Genomic DNA, 15,442 nt, shown 5'->3' with positions numbered 1-15,442 from the left:
TTCGCTCAAAGAAGGCATTGCTGGCTACAGTTCAGAGGGTATGGGAGACAAAGAGCCAAGGAAATGGGAGGAGAAAAGCAGATAGTATATACGCATCAGAGCCTTTGAGTCTCAGAGGAAAAAGGGCTATGAAGAAACTAATCCGTGCGCACAGGTGAACTGCACAACAAACCATATCTATAGAACTGAATAGTAGTAAAGGCAGAAGCAGTGACACTAGTTAGGAAGCTACTGCAGTAACCTAGACCAGAGATGACGGTTGCTGGGATCAGGATGAGAGCAGTAGAGAAAGTAAGAAGTAGATGCGTTTTGAATATATTTCATAGGTAGAGCTGACAGATTTTTTTTTCTGAGGGATTGTGTATGGCTGTGATAGAAAGAAATGAGTCAATAATTACGCCAAGAATTTGGGCCTGAATTATTGGAAGAAGAGAGTATTATTCATGATGATGGAGAAAGTCTGTGACAGTAGCAGGTTTGCAGTGATTGGGGGAGATCAGATCAGTTTTGGACAGGTTAAGTTTGAGGTGCCTATTGAATATCTAAGTGAAAATATTGAGTAGGAAGCTAAATATATGAGTCTGGACTTGAGGGCATAGAAGGCTGGATATATAAATTCGAGAGACATAAGCACATATATGTCATTTAAAGTTGAAGATTGGATGAAAATTATCAATAGAGAAGGTGGAAATAGAGAAGAGAAAATATCCATGATCTAGCTCTGAAACACACACTAACAGAGATCACACAGATGAGGGGAAACCAGGAAGAGAGACTAAAATGAGCTTGAGTAGTATATTTAATAAAATGAAATTGAACAAAGTATAGAATTTTAGACTTGTATAACTTATTTTTTCATGAGAAGATGACTAATTTTATAATGTTAAACTATTAAGGAACATTTCACTTTTAAAAAAGTAAATGATACGTATTTCAGACTTTGTAACATAATAATGGATACATTTTGACCCAGCTCTCAGTTTTGGTCTGCAAATAAATCCTTCTCATCTTTCAGTCTTCATGAGTACAGTTTAGTAGCATTTTATAAAAATGACATTCACCAAAGAGTAATAAATCCTTATATCCAGGAACAGTTTCCTTCTGTGACTGCAGCAGAGATAGGAGACTTAATTTACGTCCAACTGTCTTGCTTTTTAAAACAGAAAATTCTAGATGACTTAGTGCTCACTGCTTGACACCTGGAATAGAACTTTCTGTTTTGTTCTGAGTCTCATGGTATGGTATCTCTTTCAAGTTTTTTTGAGATTTGTTTGTTGGTTAATTACTGGCAAATAGAGAAGCAGCTATTTTATAAAGTAGAAACAGATTACATTTGAAAACCGAGGTACCACTGTACTGGTCACAAGGTAAATTTCAATGACTAGAAATCCTCTGGGATTCTGCTGGGTGAGAAAAAGATTAGAGGATTCGAGGGTCATGGATGGCTCCAGTTTGCACTGCTTGGTGTAGTAAAGGAAATCTATTTGCTCACTACACCCTTGACTAAAAGAATTAAATGAAAGCACCACTTTACCCATTTTAGGAGATACAGACACATACACACAGGTGAAAAGATAAACATAAATGCAGTTACACCATGCCCCTTTCTCCCGTTTTTCAACTTTCCTAGCACATAGGCTGGTAGAAGGGATTTTGAAAGACATCATCAGGGTGAGCCTGGCAATGAATGCCCTCAGAGTCTGCTGAAAGCAATTCTGGCTATATTATGAGAAAGAAAACGGGGGTGGAAAGAAGGAATTCCAGGGGAACAGATTCTCCTGAGAAAACTGCACTTACTGAGGCCTGAATTTAGTGAGGAAGTTCAAAGGTGCCCAATATGGGGCTCGGGCTTTGTGGATGAGAATAATAAAGGAATGTAAGGGCAGCAGGAGGTTGAGGGGACTACAGGGCAAGAGAGTGTGAATGTTTATTCAGCTGCAATGAGCGGGAAATTTTGGTGGAGAGAGAAGAAATTTAGGATGCTTTCTAAGTGGTATATTGTGAAAATCTCTGTGCCAGGAGATCTATGACGACCATCTACACCATTTTTCATGGCTTCAGGATATATCTGTGAAGGAAACACCATGCAGAGACTGGCCCAGGATGGAGCCAGTTAGAATCAGGCTATAGCCCAAGCCTGAAAGGACTCACTGATTGTCACTAAACTGAGTTAGGCTGAGCGTGAAATTCAACTTGAATGATCCAATGCTGATTACAGTGATTCATGCTTTGTGTTTTCCCTTAGCAAAACTGAAAGATCACAAGGCTTTAAAAAGCATCTAATCTTTCTTCCTCATGAGGAAATTGGATCAACCCATTCTAGAGAAAGAGGTTCACATTTTCACAAAAATAGCTTAAATCTATCCTTAGTGACTGCATCAGCGTTGACCTTCAGGTCAGTGAATAAAATGTATAACCCAATTCTGTTCAACAATTGTATTTATGCTAAATCTGAAACGAATCCAAATTCAGCTGTGGGATCATGGAACTGCAACACATCATGATCTCATTTCTCCTTTTTGGTCTGAACAATCCTTATTCAAGGACTATGGCAAATAAAGTTTCGTTTTAGTTTTCTCAAAGATTTTCCACAGTTTTAGAGTTGAAGACTGGTTGACATGGGCAGATCACTAATTTATCAATATGTCTGAATGCCTAAACAATTGAGTTAGAGAGGAGCTAGGTGGAGAGGGCTATCTTTCAGTGGGTTGAAGCCCTGTGTTTTCTTATCAAAATGTTTTATACTGACTTCCTCTGCTCTATAAATTCCAATTAAAAAAATGACTTTCTACTTTCTAATTTTAACAGACAGGAATCCATTCATAAAAGCAACTTTCAATGATGCATTTGATTTGGAAATGTTTTGGGTGAAGAAAATAGAAGTAGAAATGTATTTGCATTAATCATAATATATAAACATGTACCTATTTCATCTATATCAATTTCATCTATATCAAATAAATATAGATGTATTTCATCTACATCTATATTTATTATCATCTATAATAATAATAAAAAGAAGTTTTAGCTAAAATATTAAACATATATTGGAGGCAGTCATAGTACCCTAAAAGATAAACTACAATAAATAATAAGCAAAACCTTTTCTGTCAAAACATGGAAGGTATAAAGAACAACGAAGATAGGCAGAGAGGGCTCCCAGACATAGTTCTTTGTGTAAGTGGAAGAGGTTGTGTGACAGCTTGGGAAATGGTGAATCTGGGGTGAGGGAGGGGTGGTGGTGGTGGTGGGAGGGCTGATAAAAAAGCACACAAAAAACTTACAAAAGAAACAACAAAACAAAACAAAAAAAACACAAAACTTCTCTCAGCTATTCTCAGGGTTTTGTTGTTAGTACCTAAGTAGAATTGAGGCAAAACTAAAGGAAATCTTTACAAACCTTAATTAGAATCTAAGCAGTGAAACCCACATTAGTTATATAGGAATTGAGAGCAGTCTGCTTTATTGGGTAGAAACTGGCTTAAAACGCAGTCTGGGACCTGGTGAGTGCCATAGTAAGATTGCTTCCAGCCCTCTATGATTCTGCCTTTTCTGGCTCTAACCTTATCCTTAGTGATGTTTCCACCTCGGTGTTGGATCCAGAACGTGGCAGATGAGCCAACTACATGTAACTTCACTCATACAAAAGGAAGAAGAAGAAGAAAGAAGAAAGAAGAAAGAAGAAAGAAGAAAGAAGAAAGAAGAAGAAGAAGAAGAAGAAGAAGAAGAAGAAGAAGAAGAAGAAGAAGAAGAAGAAGAAGAAGGAAGAAGAAGAAGAGAAAGAAAGAAAAAGCAAGCAAGCAAGCAAGTAAGAAAGAAAGAAAAAAAAATTTTTTTTTGCTTCAGCAACTTCATAAAGTTATCTTGAGGATGTCTGGAGGGCCTACGGGCCTATGCCAGATGAGAGTTTTAAATGTTCTGTTTTACTTATTTTTTAAAAATTAAATACTATTTATTTGTCACAATAAAGAATATCCTGAAATTTCTTTTTCATATTAAGCAGCAATTCATAAAATGATTTGTCGGTGTCGACCTCGTTATTTTTACCTCTCCATGTAGCTAGGCATCAAGTAGCTCCTAAACCAACACTCAAGCTGGGGGTGTCCTCTGTGTCTGTCTCCTGGGAGTGCAAACAACTCCCAGTGTGATGAGGGAGTGGCTCAGATCATGTCACTTCTGAGCTGAAGTGGCTTCCGGTTGGCCACAGGATAATTCTGAATCTGCTTAGTATTGTTTACAAAGTGCATCATGCTTGGGAACCCATTGATTCTTCACCAAACCTCTGTCCCTTTATCCTTCATTCTAGTCACTTTGAACTAGATCTATTCGTTCTGTCTGAAAGAAAGTTTTCTCCCATCTCATACTTTTCCTTCAAATACGAATGTAGGCTTTCCTGACTGATGTCCCAAGTCTGGGTCAGGAACTGTGGTTAAAATAATGAATGAGCTCAGGGGCAGTGTATGATTTAAAAAAAAAAAAAAAAATGAAAGTTATTTTCCATTTTTTCTCTTTTTATTTCAGTCCTTCATTGTGCAACTTCATTATGTTTTTAAAACATAATAGCACAGTCATAACGACTTCCAAGTTCACCCTACTAAGCCTATAACATTTAAGGTTTGGAAAAGAACAGTAAAGTCATCTGGTTTATACCCCTAATATTACACATGAGAAATGCTTTAGGAAAGGAGGGAGGCACTAATTGAAGGGGCTAATAGCAAAACATAATTTCATGGTCTGCATTACTGCATCATGAGACATTATGAAAATGTTCATTACATGAAATAGCACTTACAGGTAATGGCTGTATTATTCAATTAAGTTTGCTATACTTCTGAAGTGTATGTTAACTATTCTCAATGTATCAGCTAGAAATTAAGAAAACAAAACCTCCATTGTCAGTTTGGGCACAGGTAAGGAGGAAAATTGGGATAGGAAGAAAAGTTGGGAAAGCAAGAAAAAGAAAAAATCATTTAAAAATCATCACCTATTCATTACAGGCAATTTATTAAAGCATGTTTCATGGTTCTAGCTCATCGATTTCTTAGTAAAAGTTCTATATCTTTTTAAATAAAATAGATATATAACCTCAAGTACTAGGGTGGAAGGTAAACAGCATTCAGAATGTTAATTCCTACTGTGATAATTCTAAATAAAGCTCCCCTCCACACTCTCTTATAGATCCTAAATTGATACACTATATTCTTAATATATTGTATTTTAAATATGGTCATCCTTCCTTCTTACCAGTATAATTTACAACTTTATGTGAGTGTGTATATTCGAAGATATATACTTTCAAACACAGTATATATGTATCACACGTATATATATTGTGCTGAACTTTCTTGACTACATTTTATTTGGTGAATCAAAATTGAAAAACAAAATGTTTAGCAAACTGTGCCTACAAAATTTATACATGTTAAATAATGGCTGCTTTAGCATACATTTATGTATTGTAATTAATAATAGTTAACACATTTTTAAAAAACAAATTTATGCTCTGAATGGTTAAAATACCAAGAAAAATATACATGGAAACTATAAAAGTGTACTAAACTATAACTATGACGTATGTACTAAAGAAAATTTGCACATGCAACCGATATTTACCATTTGTTAATGTGTATCTTTTAATAAGAGCTCTTTTTAAAGAAAACTCCTAAATAGTTTCTAAAAATTATTTTAACATGGAAACATAAAAATGTGATTTGTTTAAGTATATATGTCCTAGATCACTAATATTTTAAGAGAAAGATCACAACAGTCCTGGCAGAACAATGATTTCCTATTATGGTTTCTAATATAATGATGACAAGGTTACATTTTTCGTGGGTCATTTTGCTTACCTCCGCATCTTGGAATTGGTCCACTCCACATCACTTTTCCATCCATAAGAATACATGTGATTGTTTCTGTTCCCTGGGTTTTAATAAATCCTTCTTCACAAATAACTGAAATTGAACTTCCTAATTGAAAGTTGTCCCCAAACCGCCGTGCATTGATTGGTATTCCAGGATCAGGACACTCATTATGCCCAAATGCTTGAGAACAACAAAGAAACAAACAAAAAAACATACAAACAGGATGAGAAAAAGAGTTGTGCATTTGGGGTGAAAAAAATTGATTTTTAAAAGGTTACGTTTATTTCTACAAAAGACTTTATTTATTTAAAAGAAAAAAAATGGAGGCTCTTCTCTGATCATACCTATTTTCCCATGATGTGTAATAGGCGTGATTATTTTAAAACATGAATTTCACGCTACAATTTCAAAATGGAACTCTTTCTGCTTATTTCTGGAGATCATTAGGTTTCGTCTATGCAACAATTTCCAGGATAATCTAGTCAGAATTCCAATGAATGTGAATAGAGAGCTTTAGAAATGTTATTATCTCATTTGACATTTAGAATAGTCTGATGAGCAAAAGTATCATCATTTATGCTGTGAGAATCAGAAAAATTTAAGTAGCTTGCCTCGAAGCATAGAGATAGGATTGAAATATATCTTCTGGGCTGCTTTTAATTTTTTCTCAACAATATATTGTATCTTGGGTTATTTGTCTTATGAGTCTCAAGAGAATGAGAGTTCTTGAGTTTAGGGCCACTATTACATTTGACCTTGAATATCCTACAGCGTTTATTTAGCCCAGTCCTAGCAAATGGCAGAAGTGTAGTGACAACGCGCTGCTTTGAATTTGTCAGAGATTGTAGATTGCATGAGCCCTACAAATTTTTCTCCAAATTCATGATCCAATATACACTATGTTTAAATTAGTATAATACTAATGGAAGAATATATAAAGTAGCAAAATCTAAATGTTTAAAACACGTTTTATGAGATATTTGTAATTTAAGATTATTGTATTCATACTAAATAAGTATATACAGTTATTTAAAATTGCCTCACTAAGCATCACTTTGATATTGTCCATAAATCATATAATTTTATTATCCATTCACATTTTTAAGTTAAACAATATAAAATTATATTAAGGTAAATTCTAAAATGTATAAAATATATATTTTAGGTACACATATTTAGTCATTGTTTTCTGTTGTACCATTAAAGACAATTTTGATTAAGCCCACTTCTATACAAAATTCTTCATAGATATTTTTTTAGGGAAAAAAATGTCACTAGTAAGCATTAAACAAAATAATTTACATATGATGGATTAAATGATTTACTAGAGAAACAAAACAAGGAACAAGGAGGCATATTTTCGTAATATCCTGAAGGTACCAAAACATTAAAGTTACAAATATGCAGTTAAGACAAAATAAAAATTATAACTAGGTAAGTGCATGTATGTATCTATATACGGGTGTATAAATATTTTTAAGAGAACTTTCAGATAAAGCAGCCACCTAAAAGAGTAAGTCTCTATGACACATGTCACAGCCAATTTAATTTCAATAATGTGCAATTACATTAGTCACTTATTAGTGACAGTACTCACCACTAGTGACACTTTGAATAGACAATAACTGGGTTTTGTTACTAATTGCCAAAGCTCAGCATTGAATGGACAGTGATGGGAGTGAGGGTGCAATTCTTTTTTTAAAGAGCAGGAAAGTAAATCATATTATTACATGACACTTAGATATTAACTTGTCAAATTGGTCAATATCTGTCATTGTGGTAGCTTCAAGGAAAAAAACAATAAAAATCACTAGTATTCTTTGGCTTCAGGTAAAACATTTGCAAACAGAAGTATTGGTAAGTATGTTAACCCACTAAGATAGATTTTCCTTTATGTGAGTCATTTTTTTTTGGATATATTTATGCCATGTTTTTGGGTTTTTTTTCGGAAAAGTAATATTTATTCTTTTGAAATACATGAATATGAGTGATAGACAACAGCTCGAAGAACTCTCAAATCTGGATCAATATGTAGTAATAGACAGTAACGTAATATCCAATGTCAAGGTAATAGTTCAAAAGCCAATTAAACAATAATAGCTAATGTTTATTGAGCAATTATTAGGTACCGTATACCCTAGGCTAAATTATTTACATGCATCACCTAATGTACTCCTTATAGAAACCCACTACAATTTTATGGATGAGGACACTGAGGCTCAGTTATTAAACCTAAAAATGTAGATTTGAAGTTTGATCATTTCACTTTAGAGCTGATATTCTTAACTACTAAGGTATTTCCACTCGTGATGGCTTTGCTAAAATCAGGATAGTGGTTTATTGCCCCTAAGTTAAGGAGTTCTTTCTTTGTGATGATTCTATAGCTTTGTGAATTTGTCTTTGCAATTATAATTCTGTGCTATTATTCTTTTTTAAAGTATCCTTCAATATCTTGAAGGAAATATCTATCTCCCTTTTATGTTTGCACAGTAATAAAGAGCAAAACCTGTGTTATATAGTATGTTCGAGGTCCTGCTTATAAGATTTCATAAAATAAGCTAATCTATTCGCCGATCTAATAATGATATTTGAAACACATTTCCTTAACACCAGGACTCTCACAAACAGAAATGACATGATAGAGAGTAAAATATGGTTGGAAATCCAGGACCAAATGCACAGTTATATATGTTATTGTTCACGTTTCTTTATCTATCGAACCACAGAGCTGGTGTGCATGATTCCTTTCCAGTTCTACTTTGTAGAAATAGATGATATGGAAAGCTTAAACTTACTGTTATAAGTGATGTTAAAGCCACGTCCCGACATTGAATGGTCAGCTTGAAATTCTAATCGCAGTATATGACTGTTACTAGTAAGGTGGGAAGGCACCTCAGCCCCAGTAAAGGTTCCAAGAATTGGGGATTCTGGAGAGTCACCATCTTTAACAGCAAGGAAGTCGAACTGGGATTCCAGATCGAAGTCATTAAAAGAAAGGTGTATCCGACTCCCTGGATCAGAGATTATTGTCCAGATGCAGTTTAAATTGTTTCCATACCCTTCTGGGTAATCAGGAGAAAGGACTGTACCCATTGGTGCAGTAAAGTTAGAGAGACAAGGAACTGTTAAAATAAGATTAGAAAATACCATAAATAATCAAAAGTAATATTTTACCATATTGTCCTATCTTACAATTCAGATAACTATAGTTTGAAAAAATAACATTGAACAATGTAAAGTATCTTATAAGACAGAAAAGTTACCGTTTGTACATATTAGAAAAGGCTACTAGTATTTTTTGATGATTGTATGCTTAAGTATGCACAAAATATAATTGAAGTAATAACAGCAATTTATTTGACATTTATCACGTTCATGTTAGAGTGCTGTGCAAAGTTTTTGTTTCTGTGCCTCAAAAATAATGTTGGAGAAATAGAGATTTCGTAGAAAGCAATAATGTTCATGAAATAATTAAAGACACAAAATAGCATGTGACTATTAATAGAAATGGGATGATATAGCCCAGAGAAAACTTGTAAAGAGAGTGGTGACTCAGTGAGTTTCATTCTACCATGGTGATGGGATGCTCTTACAGTTTAGAACACAGATAAGGAGATGAATTAACTTTTATAATGGACACCACTGGTGGCAAACACTGGAAAACCAACTAAACTCTCACACCATATTAAGACGAAGTCCTCCTCCCTCAAGTTTTCTTTTTTTAACTTTTAAAAACATCTGACTTAAACATTCACATAGAACATTTAGAAAGCAGAAGCTGGATAAATAGAAAAGTAAATCATCACACAGAGAAAATCATTGTTAAAATAATGATGTATTTTCTTCCAGTAGTTTTTATAACATATTTTTAACAAAATTGAATTCATACAATTTTGCACCAAATTTTATTGACAAAGGGTATGTAAGTAAAGTACGTAAATAAGCCTCAAAATATTTTGCTAAATTTCTGCCTAGAAAAGTTATATTAATTTATACTGAAATATAACAGAAATATATTACAGAGTACAATACCCTTACCAACACAAAACTGTTCAAATTTTCCCTTTCTTATTTGATAAGAAAAATGACATCTGTACAAATTGGCCACTTCTTTGCCTACTAGTGAAGTTGAAGATTTCTCTTATATTTGTTAGCCATTTATATTTTCTCTTTTGGGAATTATCTGCTCATGAACTCTAATCATTTGAGATTATGAACTCTTAGTTTACAATATTCACACAATATTTCAATTTGCACATTTTGCTATTTTGTCAATATTTTATTATAATTTATTTTAACTTGAGTATTAAAAAAATAATAATCTGCATTTTTCATTGCTTTTAAGTTTAGGTTTTTTTAACTTTCAGGAACTAGGTCACTATCTATCTCTATCTACAGAAATATAATGACAAAAATTAAATTATATCTACATGTACATGTAAAATATGTAAAAGAATCATAAAAATTATATGAATTATCACTCATTCTTTTTTTTATATGTAATTTCTAACTTAAATTTGCTTTTGCCATGGAATGATGTTAGGAGTTAAAACCGGGGCTTAGAAACTGACAGTCATGGGGCTGAATCCAAGCTGGCAGTCATGAGGCTGAATGCAATTGTATTTGCATTGTTTTTTCCTATGCTCCACTAAAAATATGAGATAATTTTTAAAATTATCACACTTGACGGGATAAAACCTGGATCTCTAGCTTCTCCTGAAAAGTCGATGAACTACAGTTTCCTGTCACTTCCTTCATGGGTACACATGTTCCCTCTTCACACTTTTACCTGCCTGCATCCTGGAATCATTTGATTCTATAACCCTTGATCTAAATTAAGGGTCAGCAAACTTTTTCTGTAAAGGGACAGATAGTAAGTGCTGTGGCTTTACAAGCTGCACTTGTCTCTTCTGCAACTAGTTATTTGGTGCAAAAGTAATTGCGGTTTAAAGGGTTAAAAAAATAAATTGCAAAAACTGCTACTACTTTTGCACCAACCTAATAACTCTGCCACTGTAACAGGAAAGCTGCCATAGACAACAGGTAAATGAAAGTAAGTGGTTATGTTCCCATAAAACTTTATCTACAAAAGTAGGATTCAGGCCAGATTTAGCCCACAATTCATAGTTTGCAAATTTCTGATCAAAATGACCCTCACCTGGGGCAAGGGCTAGCCAAAATCTATCATGTTATCCTCCCTTATCAGAGAGATAGGTAGATGCCTATATATACAGTAGTTTGCCCATAGTGTCAGTTTTGCTTTCTGGGTTTCCGTTACCTGCAGTCAACCTTGGTCTAAAAATGTCAAATGGAAAACTTCCAGAAATAAATAATTCATAAGTTTTAAATTGTGGGCTCTTATGAGTAGCATGATAAAATCTTGTGCCACGCTGCTCCATCCATGCAGGTATGTGAATCATCCCTTTGTCCAGCATATTCACATTGTTGCATGCTGCCCATCCATTAGATACCTAGTAGCCTTCTCGGTTGTCAGATACATTGTCTAGGTATTAGCATCACAGTGCTGGTGTTCAAGTAACACTTATTTTACTTAATAATGGCCCCAAAGTACAAGAGTAGTGATACCAGCAATTCAGATATGACAAAGAGAAGCCATAAAGTGCTTCCTTTAATTGAAAATATGAGTACAACACATTTTGAGAGAGAGCTCATTCACATAAGTTTTTATTATATATCATTATATATGTCAAATTGTTCTATTTTATTATTAGTTATTGTTGTCTCTTACTCTGCCTAATTGATCAATAGAACTGTATCATAATTATGTATCATAGGAAAAAAACATAGTATGTATAGGGTTTGATTCTGCCCATGGTTTAGGGCAGAATCCATTGGGGGTCTAGAAACGTATCTCCCTCAGATGAAGAGGGACTACTGTACTCTAAACCCTTCATTATATTAGATGCACTTTTTATGTAATTTCCTTTGACCTAGTGTTATATTTCTGTGAATATCATGCTAATTTTATGGTAATAACTTCACGTTATGCTTTAGTATCCACATAAGCATCTATTCTTGCCTGTATTTTTACCTAGCTTTATGTCAAGGCACTAAGTCAAGTTCCCAAAGAAATTATGTTAGAATTTTTATTGAAAAATAAAAGCATGACCTTATAAGCATGTCTATGTAATTTACATACTTCATATAATATCTTCTCATTCAGAGACATAGTGTCCATGTCTTTTTTTTCTCATAAAATTTCCTATTCTCAATAAGTTGGTAAATTTTTTCTATGAGTTATATGGATTTATGTAAGGATTATTTCTATAGTTTTTTATAACTTTATTTTTCTTAAAAATTCTCTTTCAATTATACTTTCAAATTAGCTATTGTTGGTATATAAGGAAACTATTAATTTCTCCATATTTATATATCAGGATGCAGGACTTAATTCTCTTTAAAATAGTAAAAAAATGTCCTCTAGATTTTCAAGAGTTTTCAAATTTGTTTTAGTCAGCATTATTTTAAATATCTTATTAAATGCATTTTAGCATCTATTAAAATGATCTAAAATATTTTCATTTTTAATGGGGTATATAACATTAATAGATTCACCAATTGTACAGTGACATTGTCTCCTTGGAAGAACCCCTAGCACTAAAGATCTTCAAGTAAAATCTTTTGAAGTATTACTAAGCTTTAGATGATGCTGACATAATCAAATCAGACTCTCCTAATGTAGTTTCTTCTCCCACAACAGGAATTTCACAAGGTGATCTCGGTTAGATGAACACCGGCTCTAACATGAAAGAGTTCTGTTAAAGGGGTCAGCGCACTCTTACCCTCCTAGATTTCCCGAAGATCAAGCAAAATATACTTTAACTAGGGAAATTTATGCCAGATTCTAAAAATACCCACTTTGCTGAAATGTAAGATGGTATCATGGCAATATGTATCTAGAACACTATAATGAGAAACAGTAATGCTTACTTGCTATTTTTCGTATTTTTTTTTTTTGAGTGTGCAATATATATATTAGAAAATGGCCTGTATTCACTTTAAAAGGTCTCAGTTCTTTTAAAGTGTTAATCTCAAAATGTTAAATAATCAACATTTTTAATAAAGGAAAATGTACATTTTGCAGCATATATTATAATTCAGATAAAATGTAGACCTTAAAAAAGACTACATTTTTATTAAACCAGTAAAATATTAAAGTAAGGTTTGTACTAATGTCTTTACAGGTAATAAAGATTTTCACAAATGAAAAGCATTATCATTAAAAGTTGGATACAGATGAAAAGTCCAACTAAGATTCAAAAATTTCAATATTGCACTCACACCTGGTAAGTCGTATTTGTTGGTAATGAAAATAGTATTCAATTGAACCTAAAAGTGCATTAATGTATAATAAAAATTATGTTTTTGTTGCAATTAAATTGGTATGTTTTAATGTATTTGAAGAAATACATTATTTTAATCCAAGCATACTGTATATCATAAACATTAATGAATTTTATTTTGTGCAATATAAATAAATGGCATTTAAGGATGCATTAAGTGTGAGCATCTACAAGCAAAAATAAGTTTATGCATTATACATGGAATATAAGCTTTAAATATTTTAAGTGTTTTTGATTGCAAATAAGCATATACTATCATATTAAAATAAATGAGTCTATTAGAATTAGCTTAGATGTATAATTTCCATAAGTATGCTATCTATAAAGTATAAAGTGCCACCAATAAAGTGTTTTGAGAACACATATAATATATACTTTGCAATTACCAAGTGAACTATGTTAACTTTATTTAAATCTGTAATGAAATTTATAATTTGGCATAAGCACACTTGTTAAAGATAGTGTCACAAAGTGCTACTAGTTCAAAAATAATTACACGGTTCCAGCTCTTTGCAATTAATTACAAAAGCAATTATATGCGAGGACAGGGTAACATATGCTATCTGGAAGCAAAGCATTTGGTACTCACAGATACAGATGGGTATGTTTGCAGACCATTGGTTATTCTCTTGACAAACAATGGATTTCTCTCCAATTAATTCAAACCCAAACTGGCATTCGAACCTTAAAACATCACGATTAGAAAATCCATCGCCTTCTCTAATTCCATACAAAGGTGTACCAGGATCTCCACAACTTTCTTTTTCAATTTCTGTAAAAATAGATTAAAGTCACTTTCCAAGGGTTTCAGGCATATGATGTCCATACATCCCGTTTAGTACACGCACACTCTCTACAGCTGAGATATTTCAGAGCAAAAGTTCTCCAATCTTATTTTGTTGTTGTTATTGTTGTTTCTTTTGATCCGCTTATGGACCTAATTTGATGAATTGATCAAAATCAAATTCAGATTTTCTGTCTGTACTGTGCATATACTTACACATACATATGTATTTTCCCCAAATCCCAAAGACTGTTCTTGTTTTTGTAATCTGTACATGATACAGTAGATCCTTAGATTGCGACCAGAATATGACATAAATTTTCTGACTGTGTATCCTTCCAGCAATCAATAAACACCTTTCACACATGATCTGCCATGTTCCCTGATACTAGTTGGTTGAATTACTTTCCTAACCAGAACCCCCGCCCCCGCAAAAAAACAAAACAAAACAAAACAAAACAAAAACCTCCTTAGGGCAGGAATCCATTTTGTGTTCCAAATTACCCGGATATGTTACTCAATAAATGTTCTTTGCAGGAATTAAATTGAAGAGGTTGAAAGAAATTCTCTTAAGAGCATATTAAAACACCCTTTTGTCCACATTCAAAGAAACTCAGAATATCTAGGATCTTCATTGTGAAGCTATAAATGTCCGTAGTAATTTGCTGTGGTGGTTTGGTTTTTAAGATATGGAGCCATCTTAACACAGGTGTCCTCAAATAACAGCAAAAATCATAAAAATTAAAATTAAAAAAAATATGAGATGAAGTTATGGCCTCTTAGGACACTCCAACAATCACACATTCTTAGTTCTTCTGTAATTCATCACACCATTTTGGTGTGTATCTTTACAGTTCTTTTTCCAAGCTTTTATAATTATGCAAAGACACATACAATATAGAATATTAACATCTGCATTTTATATAAATATAAAAATCCTCTCCAGAAAAACTATGTAGCACTGCTTCATATATGTATTATAAATTATGTTGTATTTAACTGTCAAAATTATTTTATACTTGCTCTTTCTTCACCAAACAATAATTTTGGAGATATATTTGAACAATTTATATCCTTAGAACTGGGTTTGATATTTTATTTTTATCTATGACATAGTGAGTGACATTTGTCTATATGCATAGGGTACCAAAAAAATGTATACACATTTTAAGAAAGGAAAAGATTGTATTAAAATTGTAATAATATACTCATATACTGATAACAAAAGATGAATACAAGTCATGCGTATACATTCTTTTGGTACCCTACTGTTGCCACACAGCAGCCTACCCGTCTGTCTCCACGTAACTGCCCCTAAAGAAAGGAGAGTCTGTGAGACGGATCCTTTCAGGGACTTTGCTTCACCTTTGTGCTTACACCTTATCTCTCCTTGTTTGGCCCCAGAAAGATGGCTGGCTAGTCAAAGATGG

At 33.1% G+C, this 15,442-nt stretch overlaps 1 protein-coding gene across 5 annotated transcripts in view; it reads right to left on the bottom strand.

Annotated features, from left to right (window-relative positions):
* Window positions 1–15,442, bottom strand: part of CSMD3 (CUB and Sushi multiple domains 3) — a 1,092,836-nt gene that overhangs the window by 394,692 nt on the left and 682,702 nt on the right. For all 5 annotated transcript variants that reach the window (XM_088798979.1, XM_088798980.1, XM_088798981.1 and 2 more), the window contains 3 exons: window positions 13,818–14,000; window positions 8,660–8,986; window positions 5,850–6,044 (listed from right to left, as the gene is read on the bottom strand). In XM_088798979.1, coding sequence (XP_088655105.1) covers window positions 5,850–6,044; window positions 8,660–8,986; window positions 13,818–14,000 — 705 coding nt within the window. The remainder of the gene's footprint in view (window positions 1–5,849; window positions 6,045–8,659; window positions 8,987–13,817; window positions 14,001–15,442) is intronic.

Source organism: Rhinolophus sinicus, chromosome 6, assembly GCF_057876585.1.
Source record: "Rhinolophus sinicus isolate RSI-liver-muscle chromosome 6, RSI-T2T, whole genome shotgun sequence".
Lineage (NCBI taxonomy): Eukaryota > Metazoa > Chordata > Mammalia > Chiroptera > Rhinolophidae > Rhinolophus > Rhinolophus sinicus.
Note: the sequence above shows the minus strand (reverse complement) of the source record. Positions and strands in the feature narration are given on the sequence as shown.